At 52.8% G+C, this 21,273-nt stretch overlaps 1 protein-coding gene across 2 annotated transcripts in view; it reads left to right on the top strand.

The window, feature by feature from the left end:
* Positions 1-18,898, top strand: part of LOC116955738 (transforming growth factor-beta-induced protein ig-h3-like) — a 254,790-nt gene extending 235,892 nt beyond the window's left edge. For both annotated transcript variants that reach the window (XM_032977008.2, XM_032977009.2), the window contains exons 23-29: positions 396-518; positions 2,396-2,518; positions 3,839-3,931; positions 4,950-5,072; positions 8,345-8,473; positions 16,596-16,674; positions 17,979-18,898. In XM_032977008.2, the coding sequence (XP_032832899.1) occupies positions 396-518; positions 2,396-2,518; positions 3,839-3,931; positions 4,950-5,072; positions 8,345-8,473; positions 16,596-16,674; positions 17,979-18,042 (734 nt within the window). In that variant the 3' untranslated portion in view covers positions 18,043-18,898. The remainder of the gene's footprint in view (positions 1-395; positions 519-2,395; positions 2,519-3,838; positions 3,932-4,949; positions 5,073-8,344; positions 8,474-16,595; positions 16,675-17,978) is intronic.
* Positions 18,899-21,273: the final 2,375 nt, after the last annotated feature.

Below are 21,273 nucleotides of genomic sequence, written 5' to 3'. Positions count from 1 at the left end.
GGTTGCGTGCGTGGTGTGTGTGTACGTAAGTGCGACGCACGTGTGTACGTACACACGTGTGCGTACGTACGCGTCGCGTACGCACCTACACGCATGCGCACGTACGTGGCCGTCTTCTGTCTACAGAGAAGCCCTGTCGCACGTGGCCAGGACGGCAACAACAGCAGCAACAAAAGGGCTGGAGCGTTAAAAGATGTAAAATTCCGACGTTTCGGTTTTTTTTCGGGGGGGGCATTTGCGCAACCGTTTCCGGCGTGCGTGCCGATTGAGACGTCGCTCCCGATTTGACCCCGGGGACATCCGCGAGAGTTTCGCAGCTCGCCGGATTCCTCCCGGTACGGGCGAGGTTTCGGCCTCCACCCACCGTGACCCCGTCGCCTGTGACCCCGCGGCAGGCTGGGACGCGTTCACGCGCGTCGTGCGGCTCGGGACGACGCGGATGCGGCCCACGGGCGATGCCGTGGTCATCGAAGGTGACGGAGACATCACCGACGACCTGCTGAAGCTCATCCTCAACGGTGGGGGCCGCCCCCCCCCCTCTCCCCTCCATCTCCTCCCCCCTCCCTGCCCCGCCCACACCAGGATTTGTGTCAACCCTTTATCATTGCCCCCTAGCTTATTACAGAGTAATTCAGATCTTGTTGGTCACCCCGTGCCCCTTGTGAATCTCAACGTTCAACATACAAAGTCCCATCACAAGGGCAGAAACACTACTACACTCACCACTAGTACACTCACCATTACACTCACCACTACACTCACCACTAGTACACTCACCACTAATACACTCACCACTCGTACACTCACGACTAGTACACTCACCACTAATACACTCACCACTACTACACTCACCACTAGTACACTCACCACTCGTACACTCACCACTACTACACTCACCACTACACTCGCCACTACACTCACCATTACACTCAAAACTAGTGCACTCACCACTAGTACACTCACCACTAGTACACTCACCACCACATTCACCACTAGTACACTCACCACTCGTACACTCACCACTAGTACACTCACCACTAGTACACTTACCACTAGTACACTCACCATTACACTCACTAGTACACTCACCACTACACTCACCACTACACTCACCACTACACTTACCACTAGTACACTCACCACTATTACACCCAACACTGGTACACTCGCCACCACGCTCACCACTACACTCACCACTAGTACACTCACCACTAGTACACTCACCACCACACTCACCACTAGTACACTCACCGCTACACTCACGACTACACTTACCACTAGTACACTCACCACCACACTCACCACTAGTACACTCACCACAACACTCACCGCTACACTCACCACTAGTACACTCACCACTAGTACACTCACCACTACTATACCTGTCAACCTCTTATCAGTGCCCAACTTATTACAGACCAATTCAGACCTTGTTGGCCCCTTGTGAATCTCAACGTTCATCCTACAAAGTCCCATCACAAGGGCAGAAACACAAACAGGAAGACATTCATTTTTGCTCCCCGTATTGAAACGGCTGTAGCACCGTATGAACCTGTGAACTCCATTTCCTCGTGCAATAATGCTGGGTACAGCCGTGTGGGTTGACAGCTCTGTGACTTGCTTGTAATTACCAACAACTTCATGGCCATGTGCACGCAAGGGGACGACTCTCAAAACGTTTGCGTAAATTGGTAACGAGCCCACGTGCTCGAACTGCTATCATGAATTATTAGAGAGAGAGAGAAAAAAATTACCAAGATGTGTAAATCTCAATAAACTATCCGCCCACAAACTTCCCTGCCCACCACTTTACCAAATCAGCAACTCACCTGCCAATCCATAACCCCATCAAACCCATGTACGCATGCATGTACGTTGAACTTATTTTGCACCGTACATAACCGACCATGCTCATTGGAGATGCGGGGGGGGGGAAGAACAGCAAACTAAAAATGCCAAATGCAGTTCTAAAGAGCTCATCCCACCAGTCCACTGACTCATCTCCACACGGACTCCACCCACCCACCTTACCATCACGCTCTCTCGACAACCCGCTAACTCAGTTCGACACCTTAGCAGGCTTTCGCGACCGGTACTATTCAATCGGCACGAAATGTGTCGCGTTAACAAAACGCCAAGTAGTTACTCCTTCAGCCCACCGGTGTGTCTTTGAAGAGTGAATCCACAACATTGACAATTCGTGTACGACGTTTCGCTGGAAATTACGCAACCAGCACCTTCGGGCGACGATTTGCCATTTTCACAAACTCGCCCAACCTGCCGATTCCGAGTAAACTCGCACTCGTGCTGCCATGCCACCCGCCCCCCATGCCCCTCCCCCCCATTCCCCTGCCCCCCCTCCCCCTCCCCCCCCCCCCCCCCCAATGACGTGTAGGCGGCTACACGACCGTGACGATCCTCCAGACCGTCATCGGGCCCGACGGGAGCGTCGACACGCGGACCTTCGTCCTGGAAGGCGACGACATCGAGAATCAACTCCAGCGCATCATCATCGACGGTCAGTGTCCGTGGGCCCCGCTCCCAAGCACCCTCCCCGTGCAACAGCTGGCACGCGGCGGCGGAACGCGGCCCATGGCGCCTCGCGGCGGTCGCGAGCCGCAACGGGACTGCTAATTGAAGGGGGGGGAGGAGACATCGCACCCGAGGGGTGCGATGGAAGAGCCGCCGGGGTCTAGGCGCGCGTGCCGCGTCATACGGGGGAGACGCGCGTGGTCACGATCGCGGTGCCTCGCAAATCGTGGCGCGGCAATCGGCGCGATTTTGCCGGCGAATTCATTTCCGGAACAACGTTGAACTTTTTTCAGGTCGTTCTCTGCCGCGGTTTTCACACCTGATGACGGTTGCTTGGTGTTGCACTGGAAACGTCGTGAGCATTTTGTTGTTTTATATTTTTATTATTTTATTGTTTCCCTTCTACGTGGTGGTGGCTTTACCGAAAGAACCAAGAATATGAATGCCCCGCAGTCACGAAAGCTTTGAATCAAAATGTTGAACTCGTTACCGGGGGGGGGTCTCTTTGCACCGACTCGGGAGGGAGGAGGCCACGGTGGCTAGGAGATGTCAACTACCTCGCCCGCGATACAGGAGGTTGCGGGTTCGATCCTGATCCTGACGACCACTATATATTTGGAGTTTGCATGTTCTCCCCGTGGTCGCGTGGATATTTTTTTAATTTTATTTTACTAGGTAAGGCCCACTGAGCTACGTAACTCTATTTCAGAAGCGACCTGGCCACAAATGATAGCCCAACGAAGTGGCTTATCACGTGGACATTGAAAGCAGCCAAATACTCTAAAACGCGTGATGTTGATTCTAAATGTGGAGGGGAAAATCCGTGAGGACCCTGAGAAAAATCCACGCGACCACGGGGAGAACGTGGAAACTCCAAATACACAGGCAGCAAGGTCTGGATAAAACCCACGACATCCTGCATACCAGGCGAGATAGTTAACATCACACCACCATGGCCCTCCGAATGAACCCGGTGGCCCGAGTTTGATTCCCGCTCACGGCCAACACCAGAGACGATTATCTGAACAGTTCCCTGGGCCTCCCCTATGTTGACTCAAATGAGTACCTGCTGGTACGATGTGAAAACATCGCCACAGGGAGACAAAGGCAGCCGGGAGTGATACTGGCCACCCATCCCTCCTCGTGTGCCGTGCCGGGCCTGCATAGATAGGTGCTACTCGCTAACAGCACTTGCCCCAACAGTCTGTTGAGGCTATACGGTGTGGAGGGGGGGATCTGTGTCTTTATGTGTGACCACCCCCGCCCCCCTTGCTCCCCCTCCCCCCTCTCCCCTCCCCCCACGTAGGCTGGAACGTGCTGACGGAGAAGAAGGCCTCTGGAACCTTCTCGCTGGACGGAGACGGAATCTCAGAGGAGCTGCTCCGGCAGATCCGTGCCGGTGGGGAGGGGGGGTGGTTGATGCGACTGTCGCTGAAATGTCACCGTCGCCGCCACCGCTGCCGCTCTCGTTCACCTCGTCGTCCCGTCGTCGCACTCAACGTCGCTTCTGCCGTCCGATCCCCGGCCCCCCCCCCCCCACCCCCCCCCCCCCCCCCCATTTAAACTCCCCCAAAAAAATTTACGAAATTTTGTTTGACCAGGTAAGGCCCCACTGAGCCGTGTAGCTCTCTTTCAGAAGCGGCCTGGCCACGAGCGATGGCCCAACGAAGCGGCGAATCGTCGTGTGGACATTTATAGCAGCCAAATACTCTGGACGCGTGACGTTGATTCTAATATGTGGAGGGGAAAACCGGAGGAGCCTGGGAAAAATCCACGCGACCACGGGGAGAGACAGAGAGAGACACACACACGCAAGCTCCAAATTTACAGCAGGCGTCAGAGTCGGGATCGAACCCACGACCTCCTGCATACCAGGCGAGGTAGTTAACATCTCATAGCCACCGTGATGGCGATGATGAGAGAGAGAGAGAGAGACACGCAAACTTCATATATACAGCAGGCATCGTCAGAGTCGGGATCGAGCCCACGACATCCTACATACCAAGCGAGGGAATTAACATTTCGCCACCGCGATGCCCCAATGATTAAGCTACGACCGATCCAGTCCCAATAGGTAGGAGCGCCCAACTCGCTAAACGGAAGGCCACAAAAGTTCAGATCCCAAGTTTGGGTTGGACTCGGCCCATCGTCACGCAGAGGTTGGAATTGCGCGTGCCACTTTGTGCGAGGTCGCCGAAGTGGCACTCAACACTCAGCGATTGTGACCCTCTGGAGATTCTGTCGGAAGCTGTGAACTCGTTCCCACCGGGTGGAGGAGATTGGCACTGCCCGTGCGAGCATGGCGATACCTCGGTCTCATTCGTCCCGTCGTCATCGTCATTATCGTCATTCCTCTCATTGCTGTCAGCACCATGATTGCTGTGGCTCCACTAAGCGGCGGTCTGTGCCGTCTGCAGGCGCGTTCAGCAAGGTGACCCTGCGCAAGACGATTGTGGATGCGGACGGGAGCCGCAGCGTGAAGACCTTCAACCTGGAGGGGGACGACCTGGAGGGCCAGATCAGGCGGCTCGTCAGCGAAGGTACGGCGGGCCCGCGGCTCGTCAGCCCGGCCGGGTTCCGCCTGGCCGGGTTCCGCCTGGTTTGATGCGGCCGGGATCAACCATTCCGTTGCCGTCGGCAGAGGAGAATGGCGTTTAAAGTTTCGTCCGACGTCTGGGGCATTCCCGGAGCGGTGTTTGTCAGTGGCGTTTGTTTACGACAAGGCAAACCTTCGACTGAGTTATGGCTCGCCAAGGTGCTCATTGGGCCAAGATCACGTGCGTGATAAGTGCGCATACAAAGTCAATGAATGCAATAATGCATTTTTTTTTTACAAAAATATATACAACGTGTAAACGTTTCCTTATACTTCATTTTCAGGAGTCAGAACTTGTGATTCGATGCCAGCGCACAACGACTTGATCGTGTGAGTAATGATATAGGGCACCATGGTGGCGAGATGTTAACTACCTCGCCTGGTCTACAGGAGGCCTTGGATTCGATCCCGACCCTGATGACGCCTGTGTATTTGGAGTGTGCACGTTCTCCCCGTGGTCGCGTGGATTTTCCTCCACGTCCTCCGTTTATTTTTTTACCTCCACGTTTAGAAACGTGCATTTGGAGCGCGTTTGGCTGCTGCCATGCCGGACGATGACGATAAGCCACGCCGTGATGGCCAGGTCGCACTCTGAAAAACAGACAGGCAGTAGCTCAGTGGGGGCCTTACCTGGTCAATAAAAAAAAAACAGTTCACAGTTTTTTGGGGTTTTTATAGCTTCATAAGAGTGACGCCGTTTTTGGAGCGCATGGGACGGCGTGGTAAATTCCCCGCAGAAATTGCACGGGCGCTGGCGGTAGGTGGAATCGAGATCTGCGGTGTCGCTGTCGAGCCCGTCGAACGCCGGGCTTTCAGAATCGGAATCAGATGTATTCATACCGGAGGGTGAATCCGATGAGCTGTGAAGCTCTTCCGTCGCAGGTGTCCGGTAGCAGGGGCGCGGGGTCAGAAGGTCACGACGATCAAACGATACGAAAGGCACGACAGGAGTTCACGGTCTCCGATTTGAAGCTTTCGTGACTGCTGGAATCCACACTCTTTGGTTCTTTCAGTAAAGTCACGTGGGTAAAGTCACGTGACTCTACCGTAGTCACGTGACTTTACCGTAATAACCAAACGGTGAGGAGTGCAAAGTTTTGGGATGGTGAACAAATCACTTGAGAAGAAAATACACATACAGATCAAACTTTACTATTCCTTTTTTTATCTTACCAGGTTAAAAGCCCACCGAGCTATTCGCTTATTTTTCAGAGGCAACCTGGCCGCAACCTGATAGCTCAACGGAGTGGCTCATGGACATCGCGTGGTCATTCATGGCAGCAAAATCGTCCTGAAAACTAATGCCAAGCGCACGTTTGGTTTTTTGAGCGCTCGCGCGTTTTGACATTGTTTTGTATCCGTCACGACATCGGGGACAAAACTCCGGTCTGTGGAGGGCATGATTCCCACGGGTGGAAACGCGGCAGCGTCTCTGTCGTCATGGAGAGTGAGGGAAATGACGGAGACTGCAAATGTGGCTTCAGTCATCAGCATCGGAAGGATCAGAAGCGTATTTCCCGAGCACAGCTCACGGAGCTGCATGAAGTTATTTTTGAAGGGCCACTCGGCCGGGAGACCAACATCAGCAGCAAAAGCATTCCATCTTAACAAATACACAGGTTTTAAAACTATAAACTGAAACATTTTTTTATTTTTACCAGGTAAGGCCCCACTGAGCTACGTAGCTCTTTTTCAGAAGCGACCTGGCGATCACAAATGATAGCCGGACGGAGTGGCTTATCGTCGTCACGCGGAAATGTACAGCAGCCAAATACTCTAAAAGCACACATTTCGAAATGTGGAGGCAAAAACCAGAGGACGCGGAGAAGAATCCACGCGACCACAGGGAGAACATGCAGGCTCAGGCATCGTCAGGGTCGGGATTGAACCCACGCGATCTCCTGTACACCGGGCGAGGTAGCGAACATCTCCGCCACACGCTCAATGAAAGCAATTGTAACCGTACAATTTTCAGTCGCGCTTGGAACCTTTTGTGCGATCTTCGCCGAGTCCGTTCACGTGAGCACGGAGGTGGCAGGACGGGACCACGAATCGGAGCGGGAGAGTCGCTGTAGCGAGGGGATTCCCGTCATGATTTCCCACCAACCCGGCATCGGAGCCGAGCGGGTTGTGAACGCGTTGCGGCTGATGTGGGTCGGCACCGGCGAAGCGAAACGTTGAGCGCGGTCGCGAAAGCGACGGGCGCCGGTTTTTTTTTTTGTTTCTCTCTTTGGGACCCAGCCGTGTTTTGCACGGAATCATTCCGCTCGGGATCGTGCGATCCAAATGGCATTCTCCCCCTGCAAGGATGCGTGGTCCTCCACTGTTTGGCGAAGAGTAATAATGAGAGATGCGCGTGCGTGTGTGCGTGCGTGCGTGCGTGCGCGTGCGTGTGTAATATACAGTACTGTTTTTTTTTTTCCGTGAAATTGGCCATAAAAATCTTTGGGACGTATTATTATTATTATTGTAGATCATTTTTACGGCACTCTTCCAATACCTGCCACACATCCCATAATTCTTCCCAACACAGTCATTGCAGATAATGTAGCTATATAATATATATGTATTTGTGTGTGTGTGTGTGTTTGCGAGCATGCGGGGTTGTGTATGATATATAAATCCGAGCGGGGAACAGTTGTGCTTTTTTTTTCAATTGTATAATCTATAGGTTTTGAACATTTCGCTGTGCATGCTGTACATGCTGTGCTACATGCACACTGCGTACAGGGTTTGTGACGTTATTGTTCTCCGAGTCCTCTCTCCCTGATGCGCGCGTTTGGCGAGATCAACTGCTTTTTGCCTTTAAGTTTTGTCAATCTAGATGACGATTTCAAAGTGCCCTCGCTCCCATTGGCTTCCTGTCGGAAGGAAGAGCGTTCCAGACGGCCGGACCAGGAAAAGGGTTCACAGGCCATTAAGAGTTCATTGAAACACAAAGACAAGTTCAAAAATATTCAAAGTCGGCAGTAATCGTTGTGCTCGGCATTGTGGCTACACCGGTGTTAATCCGCATGCGTGCCCTCTCTTGCGTGCCCGAATCGTTCGTTCAATAAAACACTTTTTGAAAACGTGGAATAAGCAAAAAAAAAAGGCAAAGGTTTAATCAGCGGGGGTTTCACGACGAACGGGACTCATCAGCACAGCAGAGCCACCGACGTGGCATGCGACGTGAGGGTGTGGTTTGGTCGTCCCCTCTCTCGCCCGCTCTCCCAGGGGGCATCCTGCACACGTCGGTGAGGAAGACGGTGACGCAGCCTGACGGCACAACGAGCGTGGAGACGTTCAATGTCGACGGCAAGGACTTTGACGTCGAGGAGCAGATCCGGCGCATCACGGCAAGCGGTGAGAGCCCCTCGGCACGCGCGTGACACGGCCGACACAAAGCCTCGACTGACTGTTGGGGCAAGTGGCCCTGAGCGAGTAGCACCTACGAAGGCCGGCACGGAACACGAGATGGTGGGGGTGGCCAACACCACTCTCGGCCCCAGTGGTGATAGTTTACATACCGTACCAGTTACTCATTTGAGGCCGAGCAGACTTGGGGGCGGTCCAGGACCGGATCGGATGATCGTTGCTGGTGTTGATGACCGTGAGCAACAAATAAACTCGGGTCGCCGGGTTCGTAAGGCAGTCCAGCCAACACACACACAGCTGTGCAGAGCACACACACACAGTCCATCAGCGGCGTGTGTTTTTTTCTCCGGGTGCTCCAGTTTCTTTCCACAGCAGCCAAATTCTCTAAACGCATGACCTCGATTTATAAACGTGGAGGGAAAAACTGGAGTGCCCGGAGAAAAAAAAATCCACGCGGCCACAGGGAGAACACACAAACTCCAAATATACAGCAGCAGGTATCGTCAGGGTCGGGATCGAACCCACGACCTCCTGCATAACAAGCGAGGTAGTCAACATCTCCTAGCCACCGTGATGATGATGATTAGAGAGAGACACACGCAAACTCCAAATATACAGCAGGCATCGTCAGGGTCGGGATCGAACCCACGACCTCCTGTATACCAGGCGAGGTGGTCAACGTCACGCTAACTCGACTGATTGAGAGTCACCAATGTGCTAAGGGAGTCATGCAGTCACTTGGTGTGTGGCGATCCCTTGATTCATTGATTTGTAGTAGATTTTGATTATGATGATGATTGTACATACGTACCAACCTGTGCGTTGGAATCAATTGTAATCGATGTATCAATGCATCACTAAACGCCCAGTCTTTCACAAAACAAAACCTGAGCACGTTCATCAAACAACACTGTGGCCTTAAAAAGAAAAAAGTAAATATCGGGCGAGACGTTTCAGGTGATGGCCCTCCATCATAGGCCCTACTCCGACGTGTACATGTGTAGTGTGGTGTTTATTCACGTGGACACTTCGTCCTTTCTCCTTCGCCACTTTATTCACAGCATCCCACACGGATGGATGCTCCTCCTGTTCAACACCACACACTCCTTTCGCGAACTCTTCCACTGCTAGCCTGCTACTTCGAGCTTACTCCCTCTCACTCCGCTCTCTCTCTCTCTGTACACTCTGCTAGCTTCTGACGCCGCTAGCCTATCGCACTCAGACTAAAGAATCCGCTAGCCTCTCCACTGCTAGCCTGGTTACACCCGCACCTCCAACCTCGCCCGTGCCCCCAGCGGGGGTTCAGCCAACACCGCTGCGTTAGGACGAGGTGTGGGGGGGCGAGGTCCCGGACTTCTCTTCAATCACTTCACTGCTTCATCTCCAACCAACTCAAGCCAACTACCTCACACCTTCCCCATTTATCCCCCTCCTCATTAAGTGCCCCCCAGATGGCCCTCATTAAGCCTGCATCCTCCCCACGCCTCACGCACGTGTTCTCCCCCTTATCGCCACTATCTCTCGCCTCCGTGTCACCTACCCCGCGTTTGCATTTGCAGCCAGCCAATCACCGCCTCTTTCCCTAATTGCTGGCGTCTCCCTGTCTGCTGTTACCCAGGCCACCCGACTGCACCTGCTTATCCTGAGCTGACCTCACTGTTTGCGACCCCGCGCACGAATGCAACTGCTGTTTGCAAGCCCTGCGCGCGTTACGCCACTACATATGCCTTGCTGATATTTTAATTGGATCTCCCGTACGCCAGGCGAGGTAGTGAACATCTCGCGCAAAGCGAGGCCTTTTTTTACTTTCATAATAATAACACAAAACATGATGATGTTTTTATATTCTTGGTTCTTTCGGTGAAGTCACGTAGATAGAAAATAAAAATATATTGTTAAATTAAAATTTAAAAAATGTATTTAAATTTAAAATAAATGCAAAAAAACCACGACGTTTCGATCGCAACACAAGCTCAACACAAGCGCAACACAAGCGCCTGTGTTGCGATGGAAACGTCCTGGTTTTTTGTGCTTTAATTTTTAATTTTAATTATTTTTTTCATTTCAATTTTACTTTATTTTCTATCCTCGCGACTTTACCGAAAGAACCAAGAATATGAATTCCTGCAGTCACGAAAGTTTTAAGTCAAAATATAACATTTTATTTTTTTTTGCCGTGAACACGAACAAAGTGTCTGCTGCGTGAAGCGTTGCGCGATGACAGCAGCAGGCCGCACGAGAATATTTCCGCCGGGCCCCATCGTGTACCCGGCACGCCCTGCTTGACAAGAGAGGGATGGGGCAGACCGGAGTTTTGATTCTTAAGGAGGAGGCTTCGCCTGCATCTTCATCCATCACGCTTGCCGAACGTCCGCTTTTTATTCAAATGAAGCAATTGGCGGGACCCCCCCGGGGTCCCGTCACTGCCCCCGGGGTGGGGAAAACCCGCGTAGTGTCAATCGATTGGCCTCGTCGAGAGCTGCTCGGGGCAGCTAAGTTTCGTAAAAAGTTGAAAAATTACACAAACACGTTCAATTCACCGCCTGGCGGGGCGGCGGGCTCGCCTTGGCAAAGAGGCCGAGGGTCGACGGCTGACCGGAGGGGCGTTGTCGTCGCCGCGCGACCGCGGCGGACGACGCCCCCCCGGGGCTCGCGTTTGGCCGGTGGGGGTGGCGCCCGTCGTGTCGATCGCCGCCTGTTGCTGCTGGCGCTTGTTGGCGCGAGTCTGGGTGGGATCACGAGTGGGGCGGACTGAAAAATAATAATTATTATTGACCCCGGGGTCCCGCCAAATGATTCAAATGCCGACGCCTGCCGTAACAAAAACATAAAAACTAAGCCGCCGTGGCTAAGACACGGAAATAATTCTGCTTCTTATTTAACGAGTTGGGAATTTGGGAAGGAGCCAAAAATGTAAAAAAAAGAAATACCTTTTATCCCCATGTGTGTGGAAGCCGTTGCGAGCTTTAATGCATTTTAGTTTTACGGCCTTTGTTTGAAGTGACTCATTTCAACGTGGAGTTTAAGCATGCCCTCCCTGCTTTGGAGCCAGAGATCGTTATATAGTCTCGCGCTGTATTACAACATCAACAATGATAAATTATCCTTTTTGGTCTTAGGTTTTTGCCATTTTGACAATCCATAAAATTGCAAAAGCAACCCGGGCAAAGGCATCCACGGGGTTTAACAGACCCATCGCAACCGATCCATTGAGGGATAAATCATCTTTATTTTACAAAGCGCCTTTCTTGACTAGTCAACTCAAAGCCCTGCACGTGTTGAACTTCATTTGCACTGTATATAGCCAGACGTGCTAATGCTAATGTCTGTATGTTGAACTTCTTTCGCACCGTACGTAGCCAGCCGTGCTAATGCTAATATATGTATGTATGTTGAACTTATTTAAGACCGTACGTTGCCAACCATGCCAAGGCTCATGTATGTTGAACTTCTTTCTCGCCGTACTCAGCCAGCCGTGCTCATCAGGACAACGTAGCGACACGTGGCCAAAATAAACATGAAAAAATTTAAACGACGTGCGACTACGTCCGAACAAAACCGCTTTGTACGTCGATTTAAAAAAAAAGCCAGTGACAGCAAAAGTGATGAGGCCGAGATTTGAAAGGGGAAAAAATGGCACGTAAGTCAGAGCCTCTGATGTCCTTGTGAAGGGCGTTCATTCCACAACCTAGGGGCAGAGCAGCAGCAGCAGGGCCTGTCACCCAGAGTTCGCTGTCCGTGCTGACCAGGGGGTAAGTCAGACACCATCCTCAAAGCAGCGGCCGCTTCTGGCCGGCCGTCGAAAAAAAACGGTGGTCACCGCATCACGTGCTCTAGGATGCGCTTCCGCGGCCGCCTGGAATGCTCCACCGTTATTCGGAAGCCACTGAGAGCTACGCACTTTTGATTAACAAAGTAATTTCTTTCGTACTGCTTTTTGTGTTCGTTGCTGTTGACCCTTCCAAGCGCAACTCCGATTCGCACGGTCGGCTACGTACGGTGTGAAAAATGTTTTCGATTTAATGCTTATGTGACTGCAGGGATTCATAATCTTGGCTCTTTCGGTGAAGTCACCACGTAGAAGGGAAATAATAAAGTAATAAAAATAAAACATAATAAAAATTCTCACGACGTTTCGATTGCAACACAAGCAATCATCATCATCATCAGGTGTGAAAACTACAGCAAGAAAATTTTAGCTGAAGTGGGAGAGATGCTGTGGTAAGGGGTTATATAAGTTAGAGAGGGGGGAGGAGCAAGGGAGGGGGGAGTAGGGGAAGGGTAGCATTGCGTGGAATGCTACTGGACGGGGGGGGGGAGGTATAGGTGTGAAAGAAGTTCAACATGCATACGTACATGAGCCTTAGCACGGCTGGCTTACGTACGGTGCGAAATAAGTTTAACATGCATACATATATAGTTAAGTAGGAAGGAGTCAAGCCCTGTAAGGCCTTGATAGTAAGGGGCAACATTCAATTATAATTTATCAAGATGAGCATCAAGGATATGGACTTTGAGGGACATCCTACAGCCCATTGTGCCGTAGTTCTTCACCAGAGTCTCAACCAGCTCCACGTAGTTTTCGACCTTGTGATTGCCCAGGAAGCCACGAACCACTGCGACAAAGCTGTTCCAAGCCGCTTTCTCCTTACTAGTGAGCTTCTTGGGGAATTCATTGCACTCCGGGATCTTCTTTATCTGTGGTCCGACGAAGACACCGGCTTTGACCTTTGCCTCAGACAGCTTAGGGAAGAAGTCTTGAAGGTACTTGAAGGCTGCCAACTCCTTATCTACAGCTCTGACAAATTGTTTCACGAGGCCCAATTTGATGTGCAGTGGTGGCATCAGCACCTTCCGCGGGTCCACCAGTGGCTCCCACTTGACGTTGTTCCTGCCCACAGAGAACTCGGTCTGCTGTGGCCAGTCCCACCTGTGATAGTGCGCCTTGGTGTCTAAATCTTTTGTAATTTTTGTATTACTTTAGTATAAGTACATGTTAATCTTGATTCTTATGTTGTTGTTTTCTGACTTTATGTGAAGGAAAATAGGTAAATTTCAAAATATCATTATATTGGTCACAAAAGCAGTTTGTGGGGAATAATAGCCATTTTCTGTACATTTGAGGTTTCAGAAATTAGGAAATAACACTTACTACCCAGGAACAAAAATATATATGTTACACAGTGTTATCATTTAAACACCCTTCCACTGGAATTATTTTTTCAGAAGCGACCTGGCCACAAATGATAGCTCAGAGAAGTGGCTTCTCATCGTCACGTGGAAATTTTGGGCGCAGCCAAATACTCCTAAAAAACAAAACACGTGTGACGTTCATTTGAATTGTGGAAGGGGAAAAAATGCCGGAGCACCCAGGAGCAAAATCCAATCCTCTGCTTGCCAGCATGCCAAGTAAAACCTCCTGGAGATAAAGCCCTCGACTGGAGATGACGTTCATGGACAACCGGTGAGGTGCAAATGACCAAAATAGCGATGCCCGTCGCGCAACAGACGACGTTTCGGGCGATACCCGCCCCTTCTTCACGGCACGTGGAGAGTTTCAGTTTCTTTATTTTGATATAGCCCTGTGAGCCATTCGGCTCTTGAATCGGGTGCAACCGCAACAAACAAACAAAAACACGAACAAGAAAAACATCTTCAAGTGACTATGTAATGACTGTGCAAAGAGAAAAATCCACGAAAAAAAAAACAGCAAAAATATTCCTGAACACAAAAAAAAAACCAACCGTACACCACCAACGCTGCGTGCACCAAAAAAATCCCAGTGGGATGCAAGTCAAACAACAACAACAACCACAACAACCACAAGAAAACTTAGATCTAAGGCCAGAGGGGTGGAGGAGAGAGCCCGCGCGAGTTGTATTCACGACGCAGTGCGAGAGTTCACCTCTGCTTCACATCAATAGCTCCTCCGTGCAGCTGTTCGCGGTCTGAAAACGGCGGCGGCGGCGTCCTCGCCATCCGACAGAATTTACGGCCCTTGAAGCAGCTTAAACGTAAGCCACATGCTCCGTCCTTTTTTTTTTAATATATATTCATCTTGAGAATACCGTACGGATGCTGAGATGGCGCTCCGTGCTGCCGCCGTGATATCCATATTAATAATAACAACAACAACAACCTGGACGCCTTCTGGTTACTCAGGAAGGTCTCGCTCGCTGAGCCGTGCGACGCTGTTAAACGAAGGGGTTCTGAATCTGGGATCGCTATTTTTGTTTTTCTTTCACGTTCATTCTTGAGTGTTTTGCGTCTCGGGGAAGAGAGTCCCCCCCCCCCCCCATGGACCCAGAAAACCCCCAAATCACGCACGCGCGCGCGCATAAAAGACAAAGGTCTCCCGTGTAGCCTGAACAGACTGTCGGGGCAAGTGCTGTTTGCTGAAATAGCAACAATGAAGGCCGAAACGGCACACGAAAGGGGGGGGGGATGGGGTGGCCAGCACCGCATGCCCGGCCGCCTTTGTCTCCCAAGAAGTGATGTTTTAATTTTTTTTACATCCCACTCGGTACTCAATTGAGGCCGAGTCGACCTAGGGGAAGCCCCAGGAACCGGTTCAGATAATCATTCGCCGGTGTTGGCCGTGAGCGGGCTGCCGATGTGAAAAAGCACTTCCCCGAGTTCTGATACAGTGACGACGCGCTATGTGGCGCACATGATACACTGCATAGCGGATCACGTGACACATTACATCGTGTGTCACGTGACACTCGACACCGGCGACGATTATCATCTGAACCGGTCCATGGGCCCCTCCACAATTGAGTGTTTTTGGCATTTGGTAAGACACCGATGGACCCAGAAAACCCCACGCACCCGGGGGTGGGTGGGGGGGGGGGGGTTGGGGGGGTAGGAGAGGATATCGGCACCACGGATTGATCCAGCGACGCACTGTGCATATTTTCGAGACGCCCAATATTAGCCCAGTCACGAGCGTGCGGGCCGCTGATGACGGTAAAAGCGGGCAAATGCCATCATCCGGCGGCGTCTTTATAGTTTCACCGGGAATTGGTTTTCGAAGAAGACGGCCCTGCTTGTCGTCTTCGCGGTCTCTTCGTATTTTTGTGCGTGTGCGTGTCTGCTTTGGGGGGGGGGGGGGGTGGGGTGGGGTGGGGGACGGGAGAATGAGCGTTGATGCGGGGAGAGTTGCGACGCCGATGTGATTACTCGACGTTCCATGCGGAAACTGCCACGCGGAGGACCCAGCTTTTCAAGAAGCACAAAATGCTCGTGACCGCCGGTATGTCCGGAATTGCCGCGCCAGGGGGGGGGGGGGGGGGGGTTTGTCACGCTACACACACTACATGGCGTGCATGGTGCACTACGTAGTGGATCACGTGACACACCGCGTGGTGCGTCGCATGATACAACGATGGGCTTTGTCGTGTACCACGTGACATTGCGGCTCGTTGTGCGGTGGCGTCGCTGCTACGAAACCCCGGCTGACCCGAGTTCGCTTCCCGCTCACGGCCGACGCCGGTGACGATTATCTGAACCGGTCCTAGGGCCCTCCCCTAGGTCGACTCGGCCTCAAATGAGTAACTGGTACCGGTGTGTAAACATCGCCACTGGGGAGACAAAGGCGGTCGAGCGTGGTGCTGGCCACCCACCCCCTCGTGTGCCGTGCTGGCCTTCATAGGTGCTGCTACTGTCTAACAGCGCCTGCCCCAACAGTCGAGACTATATGTCGAAGCTATACGGAGGGGGGGGGGGGGGTGATATTTACACATCGCACCAGGTACTCATTTGAGGCTGAGTCAACCTAGGGGAGGCCCAGGACCGGTTCAGATAATCGTCACCGGCGTCGGCCGTGAGCGGGAATCGAACTCGGACCGCCGGGTTTCGTAGCGCAGCGTAGCGCTACCCGCTACACTACCGCTCCACGCACACGCACGCGCACACACCCGGGCACATTTCCATCAGAATCGCACTCTTCGTTGACGTCGAACATGGGCGCGAGCGAGCGAGCGGGCGGGCGGGCGGGCGGGTGTACGGTACGGGGCGACCATAGCCCACGACGCTCATCGCTACCCCCACCCACACCCCACACCTCTCTCTGTCTCTCTGCCCCCTTCCCGGTGCGGCCGTCGCGAAGAAACCATCGGGAGCCGGAAGAAGCCGCCGGCAGCACGCAAGCCGCCCAAGGCCAAGAAACCCAAGAAGAACAACAAGAGGTGGGAACCGGACGGGCTCACGAGCAGCGGAGAGCCGCGCGATGCTCGCGCGTTGCAGTGCGGGATGGCGCGCGTGTGAGCGGTAGTCCTGGGCCTTCCCCTAGGTCGACTCAGCCTCAAATTAGTACCTGGGTGCGGTGTGTAGTAAACATCGCCGCTGGGGAGACAAAGGCGGCCGGGCGTGGCGCCGGCCACCCACCCCCTCGTGCGCCGTGCCGGCCTTCGTAGGTGCTCGCTAACAGCACTTGCCACAACAGTCTGTTGAGGCTACACGGGGGGTCTTTGTCTTGATGGCACGCTTGCCGTTCGTTGGCTGGGTCATGTAGCCCACATGCCGAGCCACCACGTGGCCAAAGAGCTTCTGTTTGGCAGGATAGAGGGGGCTTAAAGGGCTCGGCACAGGCTGGAGAAGAGATGGGCTGATGCGGTATTGGAGGATATGGAGCTGAGTGGACTTGCCAATGACCGGTACCAGCGGTGTCAAGATCGGCCTCTGTGGAGGAGGTGGCTCGTGAAGGACGCTGCTGCTGCTGGGCACTTGGGAGGCAGTCACCCTCCGGCAACAACGGGGGGCGGAGGAGCGACGCTCAAAACAACGAGCGGAGCCCCGGTCGGCTAAAACGCAGTCACCCCATGGCACCTGGGCCTGTCCCGTGACCTCATGCCGGCGGGCGTTCGACACCTCACACGGGCCTCAGCGTGCACCTAGCCTGGCACAGACACCGTTAGTGGCGATTGGTGGCTGTTATTGTTGCCATCCGTGCAGCGGCGGCTTTGGCGCGGTTGTCGGCTCGCGTTGCCACGGCGTAGATTTCCGCCGTCGGTGTGCGTAACGCCCCCGGCGTGTCTTCCGGCACGGTGTGCCGACCTTTCGCTGCGCGTGCTGGGTGGAGGGGGGCATCGTTTTCGTCCGTATTCATTGAACTGAGTTAAACTATTAGATCTTTCTAATTTATTCATTTATTTATTTGCTTGTTTGTTGCACCAGATAAGGCCCTACTGAGCTACAGAAGCCACCCGGTCGTCACAAATCGTAGCCGAATTAAGTGGCTTTATCGTCATCACGTGCAAATGTCCAGCGGACAAACACTCTAAACACGTGACGTCGATTCTAAACGTGGGGTGGGGGGTGGGGAGGGAAAAAAACCTGGAGAACCCCGGAGGAAAAAAATCCACGGGCGAGGGAGCTAACATCTCCGGCCAACCGCGGCACCCTGAGACGCGATGGGAATTCAAATGGATTCGTCAAACGTGGACGCGCAAGGCAGCGCTGTGATCCCCGCGTGTTCTCTGTCTCTCCGCAGGAATGTGGATACCAGGAAGCCTGTTACCAAGGTCGTCAAAGCCAAGCCCAGGAGACAGCCTTAAGCCAACGCCAGCCAGAAGAAAGCTACAAGACCGATGATGCCATTACCTTTCTCAAAGCTTTTGGGCAACGCTCTCTTTGAATTCTCCCCATTCAACGCTCTCTCTCTCTCTCTGTCTCTCTCCCCCGCCCTCCCCGCGCTCCAGATGATTAACTTACCACAGCAGCAATAGTGCACCACACCGGAATGCAAATGAGCGGTTGCCGGAGTAGCTTAGGGACTACCCCCGCATCGATTTTTTTTTTCAATTTACGGCCCTATTGTTTGTTTGTTCCAAGGCGTGCTGGACAAGGGGTTTATGGGGCCGTGCCGAAGGAGCGGCATAAAGCATCGAAGAGCCACTGCGGGACCCATTCTCCGTCCACGTGGCCTCGCCAGCCAAGGACAAACAACCTGCATCGGCCCCTAACCCCGCGCGGTCGCACCATTCCGACGGAGGAGAAAAACCGCAGCCCCGCGGATATTCTACACACCCACACCCACCAATTATAAATTCCGCGTCGAAATCGTTCGGATAAATCATTCGCCCCGAAAGCCGCTGACCTAACCCAATCCGTGGGTTGTATCTCGGGGGTGGGGGGAGCGGGATGGGGCGGGCGGAGGGGACGGACGGCCCGAGGGGTGGTTTTCGTTTGTCGCGGTGCCGGGGAGCCCGCGGCTGCGACCCGCGGAAGGATGCCACTGCACCGCGTCCGCCCGCGTCCGGCGGGCATCTTTCTCCGTCAAGGCCCCCCACCCACCCCCCCCCCCCCCCCCACCAACCTCCACCCGCTCGTTATTTGTCCTCCTCCGATGACGGAAGCCGTTCGGTCTCGACGCTCGGCGGGGGGAAATTAAAAGAAAGTGTTGCCACTTCATTTGGTGCTCCGCCTCTTGACTCGATGTATTGTGCGTTGTTGTTTTTATTGAGAAGCCTCACTCTGTAGTGATAGATATATTAGGCATTTCTATATATATATACGTTAGGACGTCACGGGATTCGCTTGGCTCAGTTGTATATAACTGATAGCGGTCGAGTCGCATATTTCAACATTTCTGTTCTTGGAGGACAATGCGGAGAGGGAAGGGGGCTAACCACATCGCTCAGCCTACCCCAACCCCTGAGACAATGGGCGCATCGTTGACGGGAGTTGTGAGTTCGTCACGCTTTTCCCATCCCACCCTTTGATCTTTCCCAAACGGTTTAGACGCATTGCTGGGAGAACTGAGCAAAAAAAGAGCATTTTTAGAGGAAAATTGTTTATGGGAATATATTTCTCCCCCTGCTGCTGTTGCTGCTGATTTTCTTATTACAGGCAGCTTTGATCGTCTCTGGGGCTCACCTCACGTTTCCTACTGCCGGGCAGCAGCCTTCCACAGCACGAATTAGCCGCGCAGATTTCGGAGCCCGATTCGCGCGGTGCCGAATATCCTGGCAGAAACCTCCCCAAGTTCTCCCTGGCCACCAACGCGGCTATCGTTCTTCTTCTTCTTCCTCTTCTTCTTCCTCCTATTCGTCTTCTTCTTCTTCCTCTTCGTCTTCTTCTTCCTCTTCATCTTCTTCTTCCTCTTCTTCTTCTTCCTCTTCTTCTTCATCTTCTTCCTCTTCTTCTTCCTAGTCTTCTTCTTCCTCTTCGTCTTCTTCTTCCTCTTCGTCTTCTTCTTCTTCCTCTTCTTCTTCCTTCTTCTTCGTCTTCTTCTTCCTCGTCTTCTTCTTCCTCTTCTTCTTCCTCGTCTTCTTCTTCCTCTTCTTCTTCCTCTTCTTCTTCCTCTTCTTCTTCCTCGTCTTCTTCTTCCTCTTCTTCTTCTTCCTCTTCTTCTTCTTCTTCCTCTTCTTCTTCTTCCTCTTCTTCTTCCTCTTCTTCTTCCTCGTCTTCTTCTTCCTCTTCTTTCTCGTCTTCTTCCTCTTCTTCCTCTTCTTCCTCTTCTTCTTCCTCTTCTTCTTCCTCCTCTTCCTCTTCTTCCTCTTCTTCTTCTTCTTGCTCTTTCTCTTCTTCTTCGTTCAGCAGATTTGATGATGAGGATGACGAAAAATCTGGCCTTGGAAGTGTTTGGTGCTGGCCGGGGAGCGAAATTGTGTGCAGGCTACAGGCTACAGGCGGCAAGCGGCATGGAATCGATTCACGTTCATGGGGGGGGGGGGGAGGTTTGGGGGGGGGGGAGGTTTGGGGGGGGGGGGTAGCTCGCCAGCGCCATTCGGATCATCCTCGCGGCTTTTACAGCTCCTCCGAGTCACCGATCCTCTCTCTTTTGTGCCTTTCTCGTGTTGCCTGCCTCACCAGCACCCCGAAGGCAACGCACAGGACCAGCGTTGCTGCGTTGGCCGTACGTTGGCGCGGCGGAGTGAGCGATCTTGTGGGGGGGGGGGGGGCTCCATCGCGCGCGGTCGGGAGGACGCTGTTGTAACCGGGGGCGCGCGAGGTCGCGTGCACTCTGCGTCATTCTCGTCGTCGGTGACGGCTTGGCGAGTCTTTCAACGACGCTGCCACCCTTCGAAAACCAGCAAACGAGAACCCCCTTTGGTCATCCGTTACTTCCGCCTCGTCCCGGCGACACGTGCCCATCTTTTTGTTGTTGTTCTTGTTGTTGTTGTTTTTCGTCTTGGAATAAAATGTTCACGTACGTAACGGGAGAGACGCGGTTGGGTTTTTAAATCTTCGTCGTCCACTTGCTTGGCGAGGAACGTCGCCCCTCCACGTCCTCCTCCTCGTCGACAGAGAGAGAGAGAGAGACGCCCGGTGGGACCATCAACCGCATCAGATCATCATCATCAGCAGCAGGACGCTTCGCACACCTCACTCACGGATGAATAAAGAGCGGCTCGCAGTGGTAGTAGGCAATGCGATCTTGGCCATGCAACGCAAAACTGTAGACCATATGTATGTAGGTGTGTTGAACTTCTTTCGCACCGTACATAGCCAACCGTGCTAATCGGAGGTGCATTGTTGAGTCTATGGGCAGTGTTGAGTCTATGGGCAGTGTTGAGTCTATGGGCAGTGTTGAGTCTATGGGCAGTGTTGAGTCTGTGGGTAGTGTTGAGTCTATGGGCAGTGTTGAGTCTGTGGGTAGTGTTGAGTCAATGGGCAGTGTTGAGTCTATGGGTAGTGTTGAGTCAATGGGTAGTATTCTTGGTTCTTTCGTGACTTTACCGAAAGAACCAAGAATATGAATCCCTGCAGTCACGAAAGCTTTAAATCAAATCTATGGGTAGTGTTGAGTCTATGGGTAGCGTTGAGCCTATGGGCAGTGTTGA

Source organism: Petromyzon marinus, chromosome 61 (genome assembly GCF_048934315.1).
Source record: "Petromyzon marinus isolate PM22_M1 ecotype Great Lakes invasive population chromosome 61, UKy_Petmar_22M1.pri1.0, whole genome shotgun sequence".
Taxonomy (NCBI): Eukaryota; Metazoa; Chordata; class Hyperoartia; order Petromyzontiformes; family Petromyzontidae; genus Petromyzon; species Petromyzon marinus.
The sequence above is the reverse complement of the archived record's forward strand: the minus strand, read 5'-3'. Positions and strand labels throughout refer to the sequence as shown.